Source organism: Sinocyclocheilus grahami, unplaced genomic scaffold (assembly GCF_001515645.1).
Source record: "Sinocyclocheilus grahami isolate Dianchi unplaced genomic scaffold, SAMN03320097.WGS_v1.1 scaffold1605.1, whole genome shotgun sequence".
Classification (NCBI taxonomy): Eukaryota; Metazoa; Chordata; class Actinopteri; order Cypriniformes; family Cyprinidae; genus Sinocyclocheilus; species Sinocyclocheilus grahami.
In genome coordinates this window covers 52337-76181 of record NW_015506784.1, presented here as the reverse complement: position 1 = coordinate 76181, position 23845 = coordinate 52337, and the positions used below count along the sequence as shown (strand labels likewise).

Below are 23845 nucleotides of genomic sequence, written 5' to 3'. Positions count from 1 at the left end.
CGACTGTCTTCAGAAAAGTTTCGATGGCATTTTTATTTATCTGTTCATTAGCGGAGCTGCTTTGATTGCAGCCGTTACCGGGGAAACCGGTGTTTCTGCCGCTCTCAGCGCCTCCTGCTGGCAGAGAATCAGTTTGCATTTTCAATAATAAGCCCATCTCCAGCAACGTTTTTGTTGTTGCTCAATTTTTTTGTTTTCTGCAGCACTTTTCATACTCTTTATCCTGGCTGAAGCACATTTGTTTCAGTCTATAAGAATAATCAGCCTACACTACCAGTCAAAGGTTTTTTAACAGTAAGATTTGTATTGTTTTTTTAAAGAATTCTCTTCTGCTCACCAAACCTGCATTTATTTGATCCCAAGTACAGCAAAAACAGTAAAATTTGGAAATATTTTTACTATTTAAAATAACTGCTTTCTATTTGAATATATTTTAAAATGTAATTTATTACTTTAACCAAAGCTGAATTTTCAGCATTATTACTCCAGTCTTCAGTGTCACATGATCCTTCAGAAATCATTCTAATATGCTGATTTGCTGATTATCAATATTTAAAACAGTTGAGTAATGCTTTGAAAATTGATCAAAAGACATTTATAATGTTACAAAAGATTTACACATTATGATTTAACATAATAATTTATGTTTTTGAGCAGCAAATCAGAATATTAGAATGATTTCTGAAGGATCAGGTAACGTTTGTGGTCAGTACAATAAAAAAAAAAGAAGAAATTAATACTTTTGTTAGGCAAGGATGCGTTCAGTTTTTCAAAAGTGATTTGCTTTGTTGCATAAACACTGTATTTTAAAAAATGCTGTTCTTTAAATCCTGAAATAAATGTACCACCAGCTGTTTTAACACTGATAATAATAATAGAAATCTTTCTTGAGCAGCAAATCAGCATATTAGAATGATTTCTGAAGGACCATGTGACACAGTAATGATGCTGAAAATTCAGCTTTGCATCACAGGAATAAATTACATTATAAAACATATTCAAATATGTATTACAGTGTTTTTACTGTTTTTGCTGTATTTTGGATCAAATAAATGCAGGCTTAGTGAGCAGAAGAGAATTCTTTAAAATACATAAAAAATCTTACTGTTCAAAAACATTTCACTGCTATGTTAGCCTATAGTTTGAAGTTAAAGATATTAATAATAAATAAGGTGAGTCTGAGCTATTTGACAGTGATTTCACATTTCTTGTTTGTATGAAGGCTAAATACAAATAAAAGGTTAACATTAATTTATTTGTGCTTTTTTTCTAAAAAATTAAATAGTTTTATAGGAAGAGGTTTCATAGACTTGGCAAATAAATTTTTCATAAGTTTGTAGGTACAGACATCTGTTGTGGGTGTTATTGGCAGTATTTATGAGGCTTTTTTTAATAGTGTTCATATCGATATTGGAATTATATTGTATCCACCAAAATTAAGAAATATATTGTGATATAAATTTTGGATATATCGTCCAGCCCTACCTCCGGTAAAAACGGATAGACTTTGTTCTTAATATCCTCCTCCTTTGTTTTCTCTAACAGATGTCTGTTGTACGTACGCTGCAGCTACTCAAACATTGAACAAAATAAAACTTTCCAAATTTTTTCATAATTTTCCTTCATTTAAGTAGTGTGAGAGCTCAACAACGCTCTAAATGTGTTGGCATAGCAACGTGATACTTCCTACAGAGGATGAGACCTCCAGAGGGTGCAGCCTTCTAAATGAGACACAGCTTGTATTGTTGTTGTTTTTAGCGTTGGCATAACAATGCAACGGCATTGCCATAGAAACCAACACACATTCCATAAAACGAAAGAGTGCTTATGGACACACAAATCGGATGTGAACAGTTGCAATACACTGTGTGGACAGTTAGTTCTTCAAATCAGATTATATGCAGATAGACACAAAAATGGGTTTTGGGCTGACAGTCTGAACGAGGCTTAAATGGCTAACCTGTCATTGGAAGACTAGTTGAATTGTCAACCATAGAGACCCATTCCTAGCTAGAATCTTTTCACATTCAAATAGGACATTTTTATTCTGTCCTCCATTTTTGGCCTACTCTGTAGTTTGAAAGACATGAAAAATGAAACAGGTAATACTGGCACTACAGAAAACAGGGCTTTACTAATATATTTTCTCAATCTGACAATAACGAATGACTAAATATTGCCCAGGGTGGCTGGTGTAATTGTCTGTTGTCAGTATGCCAGACATAATTACGGCCGGCTCTCACTTTGAGACAAGGGTCTTTTCCCCCGCTCTCTCTGTCCCTTATCTCGCTTTCTCTCTCTGCTCCTAACCTACCAAGGTGTCCGTGTGTCCTTGTGGCTCCTTACTCCAGCGAGTGTCTCTGTCACGATCCCTGTCATGAAACATACATCATCCCCTCTCCCCTTCCTCCCTCATTTTACTGGCTGCAACTGGCATTATCGCCTCTCCCTCTGTGTCTCTTCCCTCATCTCTTTGTGAACACGTGCATGCATGAGCTGCTTGTGTTATCCTGTCACTGACCTTGTTTTGTTTGCGAACCATAAAAACAACAAAAATGCAAATGAGAGATTGAGTTTTGAATGCAGGTGGTGAAACACTAGGGATGTACAAAACTACACACTGTCAGAATCAACGAGTCTGTAAGTTACCTGAATGACTGGATGACTAATTGGTCTAGATTAAAAAGAACCTTTTTTTGTATTTCTTTGACAGTGTTTACATAAAACACATTCCTGCATTCCAAAAGAGCTGAACTAAGCACAACAGAATGGAACAGCAAGAAGGATTCTCGAGACGCAAAACAACAGCCAAAAATATCTGTCTTGAAGATCTTAGATGCTTTACTTAGCATGGTGTTTAGATGAGAATAACATATAATAATCTAGATAAAGAGAAAATAGACTACATATTTAAAATATTCAATATTATATATTTTGTAGACAAAAAGAGATAAACTATGCAACATACCCTAGTGAAAAATAAATATACTACAATATATTTAAAGATACTAAACTAGTATACTTACTGTAAAGTCTGTTAAATTAGTTAACTTATTTTGTGCTTAATGTACTTTAATTGTGCAGAAGTAGTGCTGAAGTCCAAATAAAGATCAACTGAATTATATTTAATTGTGCTAAAGTTGAACTATTGCAAGTATACTTCATGTACACTTTAAATATCTAGCATTTAAAGACATGTTTATTAAAGATCATACAATCCTCATCAACAGTGACATTAAAACACATTTAGGCTTAATATTCAGAAATGTGCATTGTGTACAAGTAGTACTCCAAATAAAGTTTAAATATAACTTGTATATCAGTCTCGAGCGATACATCAATAAATGTTAATAGATTTGAACTAAGTATGAAATAAGAGCATTTTCAATATATTACTTTTTTACTAGGGTATTCATGTCTAGATATAATTATTACACATTTTCTAAATATCTAGATAAACTAGTCAACATATATCTAGATAAAATATTATACAATTTCTAGATAAATTATATATTATAATGATACATTTAGAAATATATAGAAAATAATGTATATTTTAGATCATATACAGTATATATTGGACAAAATATTTAACATATATTTAATATATATATTTAACAAAATAAATAAATAAATCTTGATAACCCAGTCAAGTGTTATTATTATTAGCAAGTGAAAAAAGCATACATTATTTAAAAATCTATATAAACTAATCAACATATATGTCTAGATAAAAATATTATATATTATCTAGATGAAAAAGTCAGCTTCACTAATCGACTAGTCAGTTGTTGGATGACTAGTCAGCCATTGTGACCATCCCTAGGTAACATATCAGACACAGATTTTCTAAACAACAAAGACTCACAACGAAACAGTAAAATATTGTATGTGTGCACGTACAACAACACTGCAGTCTATGTTACCTCTTGTTAATGACCAGAACCAGTATGCATTTGATGGCAAATTGTATTTCATGGATGCTTGGGCATGAAAGAGAAATCTTGTTTTGCAGATCCATAAAAATAGTTCATTAAAAACATGCATTTCTCTAGCATGTGCAGTCTCAGAAACAGCTCTTAAATTATGGCCAACTCCCGAGAGACCGAGCGTGAGAGAAAGAGAGAAAGAAGGAGAGCCAAAGACAGGCAACCACTCGTCGAGCTAATAATGTTTGCGGCCATGACTTCAGCACCAATGCAAGCATTTGCCACCCATTTAATTTCAGGGGATAAAGTGAAAGCTCATATCATTTATCAAGAATTCAACAAAGAGTCTTGCGGAAATGTCAACCATGGCGACAGTAAGTGATATTTAAAGGTGGCGGTTCTTCTGGCAGACAATAAAAACTAAAGGGGAAACGAGAGAGGTATTCTTGTGCGTGACTTCTATTATTTATCATCTGTTGCTGTTCACCACTGTATCGTCGCCACAAAACCACAAATTATGAACTGCAGGAACACAGTTGCCAGATAATATGTTCAATTATCCCAACGGCGGTAAGTACAGAAACGTGAATGCACTAGTTGGAAATTATACAGTCTTGAGTTGAGAGTGCCGTCCAACCAAGCAACATGAAAAACACCAGAACTTCCCTCTTGCCTAAAAAAAGCATCAAAAGCACATCAGAATGGTGTCAAGCCGAATAGCCACCGAAGTCCAAACCTCTTACCTGCTTGGCTGGTTGCGATGCTGATGGCCGCAAACAGTCGCTGGGTACGGCTGAGGTCAGACACGCCGTTCACGGCCTCGACCTCAAAGGTGTAGTTTGCGTGCGCTAACAGGTCGGTGATGATGACGTAGGTGTCCGTTAATCCACTCTGCTGTGGCGCGTAGCCAACATTGCTCCCGCAAGGAAAGCACTCTTCCGGCTCCCAGGTACAGCGGCGGCATATAATCCGGTACGTCACGTCGTTACGGCCGCCCGTGTCAGCCGGTGGGGTCCACTCTAGGCTGACGGTGGTGTGGTTGATGTTGTAAAGCAGGTTCTGAGGAGCTGATGGTGGCCCTGTAGTAAGAAAAGAGGGGGATGCTTAGATAAACATGTGACATATTTAACAGCACTCGAGACAAAAACACCATGGAAATATGAAAAATCTGGGCCCTTGGCAAATCCTGACATGCAGTTATACCGTAACCTAGATACATAGAGATGTAATGCTGAAGAATGCTGGGGAGTTGAACTTGAGTGCTACCAAGGTCGATGTAGACCAGGGATGTAGCAAAACAATGAAATTATGAAAAACGAGATACTGTTTTAAGGTAGAAAACCTTGAGATAAGACCGCCTTGGTACTCATCTACTCGATAGCATTTCATTACTGAGCCAGGGAGTTATGAGTTTCCCGTGGAAAGAAAAGAGGTGATACAATTGGCAAAACACTTTTTTTTTGACTGCCAGGGTGACAGGGAGTCTAAGCCATGGAGTCACTTCCAGAATTTAAGAGTCAGATCATGAGCAAGTTGTCGCCCCGACAATAGCAACAGTGCAGGATTCAGCTCAGCCTACAATAACCAGCTCACAGACAGATGACCACAGTGGAAAACAACCTATCATCCCCTAATCCCCGCCAGTGCCAAGGAATCTGGCGCGTCTCATAAAGCAATGATTTATACTTTGCTACTTTTATCCAACCACCAAGCCCTTGCTTTTATCACCCTGATGTTTTTATAATGGCACCGCTGTCTGTTCAATATCTCTTTTATTAGAACTCGTCTTTGTGATGGTCTTGCATCATGGGTTTGCCGTTTTGGAGAGGTTCGATTTTTGTACCTCAAAGTGAAATAGCGACCCGTACATGTCCACTGGTGTGGAGCTGAATAGGCGTTTTCAATCTGTTCTCTAGTGGAGCTGAGCTCACGAGAGGGATTGTGGGATTGACAACAGAGCACCTGGTGAGCATTTAAAAAAAAAAAAATGTTAGCAAGAGGTGAAAATGTCCACCAATGACGTCTCTCATAGGAATTCAAAATCTGCAGATAATTTTTATTGGTTTTTGTCTTTTTGTAGTTAACAGATTATTTATAAAAACAACTGTCCACAAAAAAATGGCAAAAGTAATCTAAATGTAAAAGTAGTGTAACTGAGTATGAAATATCATCCGATACAGGTAAATGAAATACCGTGGGCCAGCGTAATTCCAAAACAGCGCCGATGGGTGTGGAAATTTCAGCGATTGATTTACTAACAATTGCGCAAATTAAAGAACACAGACGCAATGCACCGCTGTCTGTTCAATATCTCTTTTATTAGAACTCGTCTTTGTGATGGTCTTGCATCATGGGTTTGCCGTTTTGGAGAGGTTCGATTTTTGTACCTCAAAGTGAAATAGCGACCCGTACATGTCCACTGGTGTGGAGCTGAATAGGCGTTTTCAATCTGTTCTCTAGTGGAGCTGAGCTCACGAGAGGGATTGTGGGATTGACAACAGAGCACCTGGTGAGCATTTAAAAAAAAAAATGTTAGCAAGAGGTGAAAATGTCCACCAATGACGTATCTCATAGGAATTCAAAATCTGCAGATAATTTTTATTGGTTTTTGTCTTTTTGTAGTTAACAGATTATTTATAAAAACAACTGTCCACAAAAAAAATGGCAAAAGTAATCTAAATGTAAAAGTAGTGTAACTGAGTATGAAATATCATCCGATACAGGTAAATGAAATACCGTGGGCCAGCGTAATTCCAAAACAGCGCCGATGGGTGTGGAAATTTCAGCGATTGATTTACGAACAATTGCGCAAATTAAAGAACACAGACGCAATATCTAATTTACATATCGACCAACGTAATATACCAAGCGCAGCGCAAATTAGCGTAGTCGCAAATAAAGAATAAAGAAATAAAGAAGCCACAGTATGTTGAAACGAACTGGAGGCCAAAATATGAAGGGTTGCAAGAAGTTTTGATAGACCTGGTATTGCGTGACTCCTAGTTGAGGGTTCCAAGTTGTCTTTTATTTCCTGAAGCAAATTAATAATAAAATGGCTTGGCAAAAGATACAGTGGGTACGGAAAGTATTCAGACCCCCTTACATTTTTCACTCTTTGTTATATTGCAGCCATTTGCTAAAATCATTTAAGTTATTTTTTTTTCCTCATTAATGTACAGAAGCCACAGTATGTTGAAACGAACTGGAGGCCAAAATATGAAGGGTTGCAAGAAGTTTTGATAGACCTGGTATTGCGTGACTCCTAGTTGAGGGTTCCAAGTTGTCTTTTATTTCCTGAAGCAAATTAATAATAAGATGGCTTGGCAAAAGATATGTTCGCATAATGTGTTCTTCTTGCATTACAAATAAATTAATACGTGTGGAAAAAATCCTCTCCCTTCTACCACGCGCTGTCTGTTCTCTGGGGTGCCTTCTCCTAGCAACAATAATTGCAGCCATTTCAAGTGCAAAATAGTTTAAGACAAGTTTTTTTGGACGTTAAATAATGGCGCAAATACCAGTAATTTGACGAGAGCAGACGTTAGTAAATCGCATTGCGTGATTTATTTTAATACTCTCCTCCCATAACTTTTGCGTCTGAAAGGGAAACTCCTACAAATGCATATTCAATAAGGTCAGGCGCAAAAATAACTATGTCCACGCTTTTTCAGCGCTAATTCGTCCTGACAGTACTATTTTAATGCCAAAAGATAGTTTGCGCCGGCACAAGCTGTTAGTAAACCTGGCCCTATATCTCTAATAAGAACTGATAAACGATATGGTACCGGTATATTTTGCATATACTGTCTATATTGTGTAGTATACTTTGGGCATTCTGAAATAAAGTTTGCATTTTTACCTAAGTGATGTCGAGGTCATTTTGTCACTACAAAACGCAAAGTCGTGTGTCGCCAGTACCGCCTGTCTGGGGACAAACTGGGGACATTTACTAACAAAACACTCAATGCATATGAATGAGGGGAAAGAGCAAGCATTAGAATTGTGTGAATGGTTAATATGACACTTAAAGTTTGCTCCTCATTAAAGCTAATGGCACACACATCCATCCATATTCATCAAAGTAGGAGGGGAACGAGTGAACGGAGAAGATGAAAGGGCCACCTGTGGCAGGTGAAGAGATGTGGTCCATCTCTCCATCTCTCTCTTCTCTGTATCTAGCTCTCAAGCTCCAACCACAACTTCACCTACTGATGCTAATGATGTCCCTCCTACTCCATTCCCCTCGGGGAGAGCCGCAACACACACACACACACACTCATCCTCCTGAGACTTTAGCATTCTATTTCTATGGTTACCTATAAGAATAAGAATAATAACACTAATGGCTCCATTTGGCAGGGCCTTCTCATTCCGCTCTTGAGTGGCAGAGATCAAGGGATTGTTTATCTTTAAATGGACAGCTGAGACAGGAAGGGACTCAAGTCAAGCTGTGATTGAGCATATCTATTCAAGCGACAAGGTAGCACTGAGATGAATCACTACTGGAAAGTTCCTATCGATTTAATTCTCGCAAAATGTTAAATAAAAGCACTGTAATCTAATAACAATCCATGATGCTGTTCAAATTTCATGATTTGAGGCTTTGTACGAAACTGCCCGGTTCGTTAATCACTTAATGCACAATGTTTTTGTATGAAGGTATGGTGGTTTCAAATGGCTGACAAGGCACCACGCCTGATCTAGATGTAGAACAAATTCATGTTTTAGACATATCCAAGCAAATATTTAAAGGGATAGTTCACCCAAAAATTATCCAAGCAAATGTTTAAAGGGATAGTTCACCCAAAAATTTTTATTCTACAATGTTTTTGTATGAAGGTATGGTGGTTTCAAATGGCTGACAAGGCACCACGCCTGATCTAGATGTAGAACAAATTCATGTTTTAGACATATCCAAGCAAATATTTAAAGGGATAGTTCACCCAAAATTTATCCAAGCAAATATTTAAAGGGATAGTTCACCCAAAAATTGTTATTCTGTCATTAATTACTCACCTTCATGTTGTTCCAAACACGTAAGACCTTTGTTCATCTTCAGAACATAAATTAAGATATTTTTGATGAAATCTGAGGGCTTTCTGACCCTGCATATAGACAGCAATGCAACTGCCACATTCAAGGCCCAGAAAGGTAGTAAGGACATCATTAAAATAGTCCATATGACATCAATAGTTCAACCTTAATTTTATGAAACTGCGAGAATACTTTCGTGCACAAAGAAAACAAAAAGAACAACTTTATTCAACAATTTCTTCTCTTCCGTGATGCACGTTCACGACAGTACCATGATGCAAGGTTGAACCACTGATGTCACATGGAAATAATCTTAATTTTGTGTTCCAAAGATGAACAAAGGTCTTACAGGTTTGGAACGACATGATTTTCATTTGCATATGGCAAACGCATAATGAACTTTTTTTATTATTATTATAATTAAAATAGTATAATTTTTCTCTTTGTATACATTGAATCACAATCGAACATTTGGCATTTATGAAAATATATTCTTCTCATTTTTCTCATTAAAGTACAGGGTGAAAACAACAAGTATAGAATGAAAAAGACTAAAGACTTTCCTGCCGAGTGTACATCTGGCATCTGGAGAGTCCTGCAGTCGTTTTTTTATTTTTTTTATCCACTGTTGAGAGCGTCATCGTCTGCTGGTTAACAACAAAATGCCCTCCGAGTTTACTGCTCTCATTTGCTCTTTCACACACGAGTGCATATGTGTTTCTATATATGTAATCTGTCATCTCCTCTGCAGTCTGCTTTGAGACTGATTCTGCAGGGACGCTGCAGTATGTCTGGGGGAAACTGGGACAAATATCTGCCACAGACAGCTTGATTCTCTACACCACAAACCAAACTATTCTTTAAATGGGTATGAAGCTTGCTTAAAGCCTGTGTGCACTCTTTCACACTCGTTAATTTTGCTTTCCCCTTGAACCTTCTTTTAAAATAAGTTTAACCCACACTTTATAGATTGTATAGCCTCAAACCGCCCACAGTCTGTTCACGGAGTATCTGATGAAGATTACACACAAAACTGATAACTTCTCTTCTATTTTTTCCTGTGTTTTCTCTACAGTCGTTCACGGAAAGGGCCATGCCATCTGAATGATTTTTTTCCACAGCGAAGTTTCTCCTGTGCATTTGTGCCTTTCTTATGAGGAGAATGAGGGAGTTTATCTCCTGCATTCCTTTTAGGCCATAAAACCAGTGATCTCAGCATTGGTTACCATGGAACCAGAGGCCTGTTCTGCCTTTCTGAGGTGTTAGGTGCATTTCGGGGGAAGGGTCCATAGACCCTCGTAATTGGCCATTTGGTTAGGTGATGGGGAGTTCGATATTATTTGTTAAATATAACAAAAAGTTGTGTGTCTGATTGGTCCAAATGCTACAGCGGTCTATTGTTGTGGTATAATCCATTTCAGATAAACCCGCCCTTAAATGGCGTGTAAAAACATGAAATGTGATTGATCGCTTTATATGAAGGTCTTGCCCTGTCCAAGTAGACTGTACTTGGCTGCGATGTGGACCACACTTTAAGCCTTTAGTCAAAAGTCTGGCAGATGAGATTAAGTGACATTTCTAACAGTGATTTTTAACATGTAAAGGAGCTGAATATCCTTCCAATCCAAAAAGTGAGATAATAAATGCGAAAAAAGATAATAAAATCATCTTTAAATTTAGAAAAATGTGGTCACGATTCTTACCCTTGCTGTTTTCCTGTGAGAGAATGTTAATTAGGTCAACCTGCTGATCTTGTGTGTGTGTGTGTGTGTGCGTGTGCGTGTGTGTGAAGCCTGAAGTCTCAGGCCAAGCAGCACTGGAGCTTAACTCAGGAATCCAGTTGTTATCTGCACATTGAGCAGCTCTTGGCTGTCTTAGTGCTACTCCTCCTAGTAAAGGATAATGGACCCAAAAATCTTGTCATTCACTCACCCTCAAGCCGTTCCAATCCTGTATGACTTTATTTTTTTCTGTGGATCACAGAAGATGAATCTTAACAAATATCCTATTTTCAATTTAATGAAAGGTAATGACATTTTTGATGACAATACATCTTTTGCAGTCAATTTTGGAGTGAATAATGACTTAAATTTAGGTCTGCTTGTTACACAAAAGCAAAAAACATAGTATATACTCTTCCATTCAAAGGATATTGTAATGTGTTTAATGAAGTCTCTTATTTATTTGATCAAAAATACAGTAAAAACAGCAATACTGAGAAATATTATTATAATTTAAAATAATTGTTTTGTTTGAATATATTGTGAAAAAAAATGTTATTCCTTGGAATGGTAAAATTGAGTTTTCAGCAGTCATTACTCCAGTCTTCAGTGTCACATGATACGTCAGAAATCAATCTAATAGCTGATTTACTGCTCAAGGAATATTTTTTATTTTTATCAATGTTAAAAAAAACAGTTCCGCTAAATATGTTTTGTGGAAATCATGATACTCTGTTCAAAAGAACAGCATTTATTTTGTAACAATGAAAAAGTCTGTACTATCACTTTTAATCAATTTAATGCATCCTTTCTAAAGAAAAAGAAAAACTGAACACAAAATTTTTAAAAGATAGTGTCTATACGGGTTGTATTTATAGTGATTTTTTTTGCCACAGAAGAAAGAAAGTCATACCGGTTTAGAATAACATGAGGATGAGTAAATGAGATATTTCATTTTTTGAGTGTCTATCCCTTTAAGACTCACCACACTAATGAGGGTCCCAGAGGGCCGCTACTTCTGAACCGTGTTTAAACAGTCCAGCCACTAATCCTTAATCTACAAACATGGTACCTGAACTTTGGCCTTACTTGTACCAAGCACCATGGCTAGATTGAGGGATGGAGCCAGAGAGAGATGGTCGAGAGAGGCTGGTTTTATTACTGTACTCCTGCCCCTTAGCAACTGTGGGAAAAAGGAAAGTCTCACCCTCAGGGACACGTCAACGAATGGAAGTGACGATTCCAGAGCTTGAAGAGAGCTGAAAAGAGAGTATGTAGGTTATGCACTCTCACTTTCTCTTACTTTCTTTCTCACTTTTTCAATGTCTCCCACTCTCCCTTTTCCTCTTTTTCTCTCTGTCACGAAGTCCCACCCTCCTACCGCCCCTCCAAGACCTTCGCTAGTGCCGACACCATGCGCAGCTGTCGAGTGATTGATGTCATCTCTGAAAGCTGTCAAGAACTCCCTTCTTTCGTTCTATCTAAAAAGAAAAAAAAAACTTCTCTCGAACGCAGCAGGCTCGCCTAAGTATCGCCCATTTATCTTGACGCCTCACAGGTTGTGGTAAACCGGGAGAATGTATGCCATGCCATTGGGATTATTTTGTACTGTAGATAAAAATCTCAAATAAGGGAATATTTCTGAGAAACTTTGTGCTGTTTTTTCTTCCTTTCAACAATGACAGACCTTTCTTCAAGTGAATATTAATTCCTTTCACTCTGGAAATCTGAATTTCATTAAGGCCGCTCTTAATCCGTGTTCTGAGGAGCTGAGTGCGTATTGACAGAGCTTAAGATTCAGTAAAAACCGGGAGAATGTATGCCATGCCATTGGGATTATTTTGTACTGTAGATAAAAATCTCAAATAAGGGAATATTTCTGAGAAACTTTGTGCTGTTTTTTCTTCCTTTCAACAATGACAGACCTTTCTTCAAGTGAATATTAATTCCTTTCACTCTGGAAATCTGAATTTCATTAAGGCCGCTCTTAATCCGTGTTCTGAGGAGCTGAGTGCGTATTGACAGAGCTTAAGATTCGGTAGGTTTACACCTCGCTCATTTAAAAAGCTGTCCATCAGGGTGTTTATTCAGCGAATGTAAATTCACCCCCAATTACCATTCAGTTCCATGCGGCTTTAAATCCCCAAAAAAGAAATCTTCATCCCAGACAATTCAGATGGTCACAATAACTTAATCCCGAGATAATTAAGACAAGTCTGGTGAGGACAGTATTTTGCATGCACAACACTTCAAAAGAGATGCGATTTATGTTTGTTAAAAGTTTTTTGTTTTACCCCCTTGATTTGCATTTTTTTCCCTCCTGTCACATCCTTATTATCCCAAACTCTTGCCAGATCCTTTATGACTCACTGTGATTTAGAATCCTCCCTTAATTCTTTGTGCATCTGGATTTCTTCTTTAACGTTATATCTTTGTGATTTAACAATGCATGGTGTGGCCTACATCATTCTACATTACTGTCCAAAAGTTTGGTAAGATTTTTTAATGTTGCTACATGTGTTTGATCAAAAATACTAAGAAAGTAAGAAATATTATTACAAAAAAATAAATATTTTTCTATTTGAATATATTTTACAATGTAATTTATTCCTGTGATGGCAAAGCTGAATTTTCAGCAGCCATTACTCCAGTCTTCAATGTTACAAAATCATTCTGATTTAGTGTTCAAGAAACATTTGTTCTTTGTGAATAAAAAGTGTTCATTTCTTTTTTTTTAATTTATATATTTTAATTTTATATTTTTTATATAAAATAATTAATATTTTAAATTAAGATATCATATCACATAATATATCATGTATACTTATGCATCATCTTTAAGGGCCTGTGTCGTCATTATAACTGCGTTTCCACATTGTACAACTCATATGACTTCACCATTAATTTTCCCTCTGAAAAAGCCATTGCGAGAAACTACATGACTCTTAATCCCTGCGTTCTGCGTGCATTTTTCAGTAACGTCAATGTTTTCATACCCAGACAGAGTAACAACAGCCAGACTGCGGTCAGGGGAGTAACATATCTGATGTGTACTTGGAGGGAAAGAGAAAGAGGAAGGCAGCGGAGACGAGAGTAATTGTGTGGTGAATTCGAGGCCTGTGTTTTCTCTGTTCTCTGATTGGGGGGCAATGGGCAACAATTAGACTAGTGTGTTTTAGTGTGATCATCTCTTTTGGAAAGCAGCGGTGAGACAAATGTGGGGGAGTTACTGTAAGAAAGAAGAAATGAGAGTGGATACATACTGGAAAATACTGTAGAGGTAAAGCGTAGTTGAATGATTAATGCATGACATATGTGTCATCATAGGATAGGCTGCACATCTACCCTGATCCACAACAGCACAGCTAGGGTCTAATATGTTTCTCTCATCTACACAAATTACATTTGTCATTCTCTGTTGTCTACCGTAGCATCACAGCACAATTAACCAAATTAAAATCATCATTATATGCCTTTGTACAATAATTAATAAACAAAAGGAACTCAGGATGCAACTCAAGATAGATAGATAGATAGATGGATAGATGGATAGATGGATAGATGGATAGATGGATAGATGGATAGATAGATATTGCAGCTCATATCACAATGTTTGTCAAAAAAGTTTTTTGTTTTTTTTCAATATCGTACAGCCCTAATCCTTGCTTTAATGTGCTCTCTCCATCTCTTTGTCTTCAGGAAGTGAAGCACATCCTGAGATTCTACCTGATTGAACCTGTCTTTGAGCATATTTCCAGGTAGACCGACTCGCCCTGAACTCCCTCACCGCCTCTTTTCACCCTTGTCTGGCCTGTGTAAATAAGTCATCAATGGCTGTAGAATAGACGTGTTATTCAAAAAGAGAGATGGCCAAGGAGAGGAAAGAAGACGACAGGTGGTTATTAGAGGGAGGGAAGGAGAGGAAAGAACTGCTGAGACCTGCTTCCGTTTGTTCTGACTGTAATTACCGGAATCGTTATGCCCATTCAAACTGAATCCAAACACCTGCCCACTCACATTTTTGAGTTAAGTTGGTTTTATTATTATTTAAAAAAACAAAAAAAATCATGCTAGACAAATACTGTAAGACTGGACTATCATGTCTCATACTTAAATTAAGTAAGAACTACTAAGCAGTTAAAACAAGTTTTTTTTTCCCTCTCTCTCCTTATTTTGCCTTGGGCACCAAGTGAGCCAGGACTGCCTCAGTGCCCCTTAAAATACAGAGGTGCCTGTCGCTTCTTTTAATTAAAATCTCATCTGACAGGAAACAGACAATTGCTTGGAATTGGGAATGAGATACGTCAGAAAACAAGTATAAAGATATGGAAAGGAAAGGAAAGGAAAGGAAGATTGACAAACGGCTCACTCACTAGTGCAGGCAACAGATGGGGGGTCAGAGAGGGCTCTGTAGTAGCCGTCCTCGCAGTCACATCTCCATGAGCCCTCTCTGTCGTTATAACTGTGTGCGGGACAACGGGAACACTGAAGATCCTGAGATGAAGACTTGTAGAATCCACGACCACAGGCTGGATGGTGATGGAGAGAAAGAGAGAGAGAATTAGCATGTGTTCACATTTTGTATCATCTAGTGTTTGGATTAGACTGCCCCTGAAGCACTCTCATAAGAAAGAAAGAAAATGTCTCTTTAATATCTCAGTTGTTTCTTCTCAAATTATCAGATCGTGGTCAATGTATCTCTTCTAGGGTTTTAGAAGAGATCTAAACATTTGCTATCAAAAATCTGAGATTTTAACATGAACTTAAACAATTCTTATTCAATTCTCCGAGGAGCAAATGATCAGAGATATGCAAACCATATTAATTTTATATTTACAGCCAGTGGTGTTATAGTTAACAAAAACTAAAATAAAGCAAACATAAAATAAAATAAAATAAAAAAAGTTTAAACTTCGAAAAGTTCGAAATGTACCTGTAATTAAGTTTAAGTTGAAGTACTAAAATTACTAAAACTTAAACAGAAATAAAAAATTTCAGATAAATATATACATTTTTAAAAAATTACAAAAACACATAACAAAATTACTCAAACATAAAGTGAATAATAAAAAAAAGTTAATTCAAAACATTAATAAATATATAATATGTAAATTATACTAAAATAGCACTGTTTATAGCAGTAATTTTGTCAACAACTGTCCTTTTTTTCTCCTAAGATGTTTTAAGACACAAGTCGATACATAGAAAAATAAATAATCATAAAGAAATATGAAAAGATCAAATTCTGAGCACTAACATTTTCTGCTGGGTCATTACAACACACACTGAGTCACTCATATGTTGCATCAACCAGGGGCCTTATATTCCTGATCACCCCAAAAGCACTAGCATGCTTGCCTTTACACCACCTCTAGCAGTCAGAAATGTCCTAGAGGCAAGGTTACTGTGGAAAATAGGAAACTTAAATGGATTATTTCAGTATTTCACCTTTTATGAGAGGAAAAAAGGACATCCCACAGGCAGCCAGGGATCAGAGACAAAGCAGAAATTAGGGCCAGATCGCTTTAGGCTATGCACAAGAATCACCCTCACACGTTCCAATGACAACGAGTCATTTACTCCCATTCTTTATTTCATATGCCCATATGGGCTGAATTGCCAACAAAGTATTATAATCATATATTACTATTTGCATTATAATTAGACAACATTAAATACCTAATAAAATGATTGTTCCCTTTTATTCAGTTGTTCATGACTTTATAATTCATCACTAGAAAAGGTGGTGTTAATTAACCTTCTGAAAAAGAAAAAAAATGCAGAGAGAACAAGTCTGGGGTGATTCCACAGGCTGAGGTATTTTCTAGTTCACATCAGTAAGCAAAGAGAAATAAGCTATTTTCGGTTTGGCCTTTTGGTCTGCACTGCTGAGAGCCACTAATCCACACTTAGCAGCTGTTTGCTTAAAACCCCCTTCAGCCTAAAGAGGGAATCGGGCCCACATGATTTTTCTTAAACCCCAACCATGCCCACATCCCCTGGATAAATATTACTTTGTTCACAGCTATGCATTTTAATGATTATTACCAGGGACACAACACTACTGATTATCAATTCCCAGCCTAATTTTTAGATCTCAGTAGTTGCATTATTTCCTAAAGGCCTTCAAAAAGAGGAGAAAAAATCCTGCAGATTTCCGTGACAAGACTAAAATGGAGATCGCATAGGAGGTCGACCGATTTCCTCATTTTAAACACCACCTTATTGAGATGGGGGGTGGCTGAAGGATACGGTATCCTCATTTCAGCTACATGAAAGCCCTGTCACTGTGTATTTAGCTCAGAATCATGGCATGGTGTGGCTGTGCAATGTAAAGAACAAGAGCCTTCTGAGGCTGAGAAGTGGAGGAAAGGGATGTGATTTTAACCAGTGAGGACTTGTAATTGAAAGCAGCAAGTCTAGTTCTTGTTGTAAGGAGGTGGTGCTGGCAAAGTGTACCGTGAAATAGCCATGGTTTAATGGTATTTATGTATTTTTCCATGTAGTATTCATTTAATTGTATTGAATCATTTTTCATTGTATAAATGAAATAATTACACCAAAAAAAAAACATTCAACAATATATGTGTAGTGTCAAAACATACAGTATTAAGATTCCTTTCCATATATTTATACAGTGTTGTCTCTGAACAAGGGATTTCCAAACATTGGAAAGGAGAAGAAAAGAAGGAGAGGGAAAATGAACAGGAAAAGAACCAGGAAAAGAAAATGCTGAATACAGGAGGAAAAGGAAGGGACAGTAAAGTAAAATAACCGGTAAAAGGAAAGATAAGAAAGAAACAGGAAAAGGAGAAGACAACTAAGAAAAAGCACAAAAACAGAAATTGAAACAAGAAAATGAAAAGAAAAAGAAAAAAAGGAAAAGGGAAAGATAAAGAAGACAAACAGGAGAAAGTACAAGAAAGGTAAGAAAAGAATAAAACAAAAGGAAAATTAAGGGAAAGGGAAAGGGAAAAGGAAAAGGAAAAAGGAAAAAGAAAAGGAAAAGGAAAATGGAAAAAGACAGGTACAGGAACGCGAGCAGAAGAAGCAAGAAAAGTAACAGGAAAAGACCAGGTAAGGAAGATGAACAAGAGAAGGAACAAAAAAGTAAGTAAAGAACAAAACAGAAAAGAAAGCGGACAAGGAAGGTAAGGCGAGGAATGGGAAAATGAGAAGGAACAGCAGAGATAAGGCAAGGAATGAAAACAGGGAAAGAAAAGGGGAAAGGGAAGGAATGAAAAGAAAAACACTCAGAAAACAGGTACAAAAGCTGTCACTGGGGCGGTACTTTTTCAAAAGGCACACCTTTGTACCTAAAGAGTCCATATTGTTACCTTAAAGAGGAGCATATAAGTACCTAAAGTGTCCATTTTAGTACCTAAAAGGTACCGCCCCAGTGACAGTTTTTGTACCTTTTTTTCTGAGAGTGAATGATAAAAAAGAGAAACAGGACAGTTAAGAGAAGGGAACAGGAAAGGGAAAGGGAAGGAATGAAAAGTTGATGAAAAAAAGAAATGGGACAGGAAACACAGAAACCATTTTCCTGGTAAGCTGGTGTGTCTGTTAGTTTTAGTTTTCAGCTCTGAGCCGATCTGTATGGGGAAAAGATCTCGCCTGAGCCCGAGAGCTCAAGACCTGGCTGTGGGCACTCAACGGTTCATTCGTGAACACACTTAAGATTAGCGCTATCGCAAATCACCAAAACAGGAGGACTCTCAACTGCCGACTCGACTGGCTTTTACGTCTCTGAAGCGGGGACGGTTTATTTTTACATCCATGTGATCAGGATTTGTTTATCGCGGCATCTGAGAAGCCCAAGTATCCCCAAGTTGTTTACACAAGCAACCAACCAGCAAATTAGGCCTCAAATCAAATGTAGCGCTGACACAGGGGTCCGCCTGAGAACCTGTCTCCACTCCACCTCTCTGGTTTTACTATGAGTGACATGCACGAACACGGCCCTTTCTGGGGCCCAAATTCCTGCCCTCCCAACATAGATGCGCAAATACTGCCGCTGAACTAGTCAAAAAACACGCTACCATTGTGCTAACGCACTAACCCGCCACCGCAGAGATAAATGATAGCTTTGTTTTACCCTTCCTGACAGCTTTATTTCTGTGGGAGAAAAAGATGAGGCTTGCCCAATTATGCCTCCTTCTGCCATGCTGCATAATGTCTGCTAGCATGTAATCATGACTGAATTAGCGCTACATGACCCCGTGTGCCAGCGGCTCTTGAGAGCATGCTAACCAATCTATGAAACTGACATTGAGACGATATCCTCCACTTAACTGCCCATTTCGGCTCTGAATTGAAAACATGTTCTGCCAACATAACCGCTTGGCTGCTAAATTGTGAAACGGAAAGGAAAAACACTACCTTAAACGGGTTTAAAAACTTTGCTGAAGGACTTGGTGAGCACTGGCTTTATTCGAGCTGCCACTAGCATGAAGGCAAACTAATGGGATGTGCTTGTTGACATGGGCACGCAGAGCAGGCAACAGCAACCTCATTTACTGCACAAAGAAATTAGTCGGCCCCTTAGAAACACAGGTTGAGGTTAAACAGAACAACAGAGAAAACAGCCTGACATTTCTCCCAGAGTCTATAGCAGGCAGCGAGTGCCAGCATCGCTAATTTACCTTTCAGTGGTCAAGCACTCTGGTTCAGCTAAAGGGGGCTTGACTGCTAAATTGTGAAACGGAAAGGAAAAACAGTAGCTCAGGCAGGTTTAAAAAGTTAGCTGAAGGACTTGGTGAGCACAGGCTTTATTCGAGCTGCCTATAGCATGAAGGTGAGCTAATGGGATGTGCTTGTTGACATGGGCACGCAGAGCAGGCAACAGCAACCTCATTTACTGCACAAAGAAATTAGTCGGCCCCTTAGAAACACAGGTTGAGGTTAAACAGAACAACAGAGAAAGAGATTAAAACAGCCTGACATTTCTCCCAGAGTCTATAGCAGGCAGCGAGTGCCAGCATCGCTAATTTACCTTTCAGTGGTCAAGCACTCTGGTTCAGCTAAAGGGACTTCATGAATCGTGCCAAAAAACAGCTGTTCGCTTAAAAAAAAAAAGTCCCATCAGTGCCATAAACACTCATTTAAAAAATAGATTACTTATTTTTTTGGGGGTGCGGGGGATTAGGTCTATGAACGAAACACTAATAAAAAAAAATAATTGTGAAAGGGTAAAAACAAACACTGAGGAAAGAGCTCTGGCACAAACCTTCAGGAAAAGCAGCTGTTAAAATCATTTGCATGCCGCTAAGCTAAATACAAGGTTGAGGTTAAACAGAACAACAGAGAAAACAGCCTGACATTTCTCCCAGAGTCTATAGCAGGCAGCGAGTGCCAGCATCGCTAATTTACCTTTCAGTGGTCAAGCACTCTGGTTCAGCTAAAGGGAAAAAAACAGGTCTCTCAGCAGTTCTTACACGGCACTGATAATGCAGGAAGACTTTGCTTCTATAATATCTCAATCTCTAATATGTATTCTGCACAAGCCAGTCACACAAAAATCATGTCTAGACATTTGTAATGAGACTTCTGATACTGATTTCCTCAAAATCAGCTTTAGCACTATTTTTGGCCTTTGCACCAATAAATCCCTCCTCATTTTTAAAGACTTAGTCGAGAGATGTAATAGCAACCCAGGGGTAAAATTCAAGACAATGTCCAGCTGAACTGCACAGACTGCTGACTTGTCTAAAATTAGCGTATTGACTACGAAATTCTCTAACAGTCCTCCCTCTAGGGAGGGTGAGGAAATGTCCTAATCACAGGCTTTCTTAAAGCAAGTGCTGGTTTTTCTTTTGGTCTTGTGCTGTCAGTTGTTTTCTCTTGTTGGCTTTCTTTCGATGAAATTTCCTATAAACCTCTGGACTGCCCTTTGTAGACCTCAGTATATTACTTTCTGATCTTAAGCTATGTTCAGAATGGAACAGTAGTTTGCTACTAAAAGAATACTGCATAGCACACACTTTGTACTGAAAAAGAAGTGTGCTTAATTGTATTGAATATGCACTTGTAGAATATTTTTTGGTGTAATTTTTTTAATTTTTTTTAAAAACTGTACTTACAGATAAACAGGCCACATAATTGTACCTGAAGAGAATGTACTTTTATGACTATGATTCTTAATACACAAGTGCACTTTGTTATTGTTTCATTTGTTCAAGTTTTACTTTATAGTAAACTTTAAATAATTATATTTTAATAATGTTTTGTCATGCTTTAAATCAGTTAACATGCAGTTTAGTGTCGCATTTAGATAGCAAGTATATTATTTGAAAGTGTATTATTTCCATAATAAGTACTTTTATTTTCAGAAGGGCTGCCTTTGTAAAGGACTTTTTAATAATAAGTGAAATAGTTTATAGAATATTATTTAACTATAAATGTTTCAAGTATTATGCCACCTTATTGTCACATGACCTCATATACGATATATTATAAACAGCTAAAAGTCTAAACATTTGACATTCAAATCAAATAATGAGTTTTAAAAACAACTAATTAAATTCCATCACACTGGTAACGCAAGGTCAAGTCAAGCTCAATGCATTGTGGGATGCAGTATCTCACGCAGCGTGCTCTGTTGTATACTGCACATTTTGGCAAATGTAGTAGGTCATCTGCATATTTCATATAGAACTTGCTCATACTGTGCACAGCACACAAATAACATTTCCGCAGTATATATTAAGCAGCATGCTAGTATGTGATCACACTACTTGGAAATGTTTAGAACTACAGTTTATCTGATGACATCTGTGCATCTATGCGAGTTATAGAAATTATCTGACATTAATTATAGTGAAACTTGTCTTTACCTCATGCTGTAAAAAAGTAAACAAACAAGATTAGCATTATATTTTTTACTCTTGAATAGTGCACTTTCTGGCTATGAAAAGAAATAGTTATCAATAGATACTATTATTTCCACCACTGATGAAAGCACTCTGAGAGAAACTAAAATCTTTCAAACTCACAGAAAGCCTGTTTCCATGCTGTCAGCCCTTGTGTGGCAAGCATTTTAATCTTTCCCCCTAAGACGGCTAGAAATCTACCCAACTTCAGGAAATAGGCCGAGGGTACAAAGGAAAGGGGAAGAATCAAAAGGCAGGAAGAAAGCAACACATCAGGATGGGGTCCGGTTTTGGCCCTGTAGCCTTTGCATTTCTCCTACAACTGCTAGACTGAGACGGGGAGCCGTAACGCTAACAGAAAAAAGCCGAAAAGTTGGATTAGAGGGTTGTGAAAATGTCAGATTAAAATGTTAAAAGATGGATCTTGTTCGGAGCTATTCGCACAGTGCCCCACGCATTACTGGGAGCGAACAGGTTGGATTAGGGGTGTGTTCCTTTACATGCAGACAAGAATCTCATTCATGGCAGCTACCTGTGTGGAGGAGAGATAAGTAGCTTTCCGTCAGAAACAAAGAGAAGATTAGCATTCTCTTACACTGTGCTGAAGGACACACCAGGATGCCCTCTGAAGCCCTCAGAGAGGAACAAGAAAGACTTCTGAAGAAAGAACAGATCAAAGCCTGTCAGAGTCCTCCTAAATATAGTTAAAATGTTAACTTCATGAATCGTGCCAAAAAACAGCTGTTCGCTTAAAAAAAAAAAAGTCCCATCAGTGCCATAAACACTCATTTAAAAAATAGATTACTTATTTTTTTGGGGGTGCGGGGGATTAGGTCTATGAACGAAACACTAATAAAAAAAAATAATTGTGAAAGGGTAAAAACAAACACTGAGGAAAGAGCTCTGGCACAAACCTTCAGGAAAAGCAGCTGTTAAAATCATTTGCATGCCGCTAAGCTAAATACATTTTACAACACATGTAATGGCATCTTTTGTGCACAATACAATGGCACAACAATGCTTCTCTTTTACATGTATATTTTAAACAGACTAAGGCAGGAACGTTATATCTCCGCAATTACAGCTGAATGCATTATGCTTTGACAGTCACATTTGTGTTGGCTGGAGGTGGACATCGTCGCTGCCAAGAAAAGATCTTTCAACTTGCTCCTCATTTCTCATGTGAGGCAGACTGCAAATAAATGTGATTACGCTCGAAATACGGCCTGAATGGACATAAAATTGTGGCAAAATACTGAAAGAAGGGATCTGTAAAATGTTATTGCTGTTAAACAGACCAAAAAAGGGAGAGATACATTTCAGTTAAATACAACAGCTCAACTCATCCCAATAGCATCTGCCCAGATGGCTTTCCTGGCACATGATATGTTCTGTGATAGCGGAAAAGAAGGAAACATGAAATGTCACTTTTACAGTGAAAAGAAGCACTTTTAGAACAAAGCGGCCTTTTAGGAAAAAAAGGTTTGGGGCTTTCACCAGAATTTAAAATGCCTCAGGTGAAATGCTTCCTTCCCAGTGTAAATGCTGGTCGCTTGTTTTGCGGCTGATTGCAAAATAGAAAATAGAAGCATATCCTGAGGCAACCGCACATCCCCTTCCACGTCATTCAGCCTGATTTACTGCATTGATTAGCAAATTGAAAACAAAGACATTTTAACATTAAACAAACAACGCCACAAATTACGTTAAAAGCTACGTTTATAATAATTTGGCTCTACAATTCTGAAAATGTGAATCAGATTGCAAAGAAACTGAAATTGGATTGCATTTTTTCGTTTTGACAAAAATTAGTGCATGCAAACATATCAATTTATAGTATAAAGCCCCGTTCACACCAAGGACGATAACTATAAAGATAACAAAAAATATTTAGTTCTAAAAATCGTTCTCAATATTAAAGAATAGCAGAGTCCACACTACAACTATAATGATAAAGGCACAGAGAAACGATATCGTTGGAATCATTTTCAGAACGATTTCTTGCAGCTGATGAACGATACAAACATTGACAGCCAATCAGAATCCATCCTGCTATAACGAGCTCGAGAATTTAAAGTGGCATATGCACGTGCGCTTAGAATAAACAGACAATATCGTTCGCTGGTGTGGACGTCTTTATAGTTACCGTTCTTGTTGTGAACTCTGCTTCCAGCAATCATACTGATGTCTTGAGTTAGCTCCTCTCCCTTAAACCTGTTTTGCTTAATTGTCTTTTTATTTCAACAAAGACTTTGTGTTTATGAAGTGCCGAAATGAAGCACAGCTGTCA

General features: G+C 37.6%; 1 protein-coding gene across 2 annotated transcripts in view; it reads right to left on the bottom strand.

Moving 5' to 3' along the window:
* epha7 (eph receptor A7) overlaps positions 1-23845 on the bottom strand; it is a 93941-nt gene that overhangs the window by 55833 nt on the left and 14263 nt on the right. For both annotated transcript variants that reach the window (XM_016257829.1, XM_016257830.1), the window contains exons 4-5: positions 15058-15213; positions 4673-5008 (exon numbers count right to left, since the gene is read on the bottom strand). In XM_016257829.1, coding sequence (XP_016113315.1) covers positions 4673-5008; positions 15058-15213 — 492 coding nt within the window. The remainder of the gene's footprint in view (positions 1-4672; positions 5009-15057; positions 15214-23845) is intronic.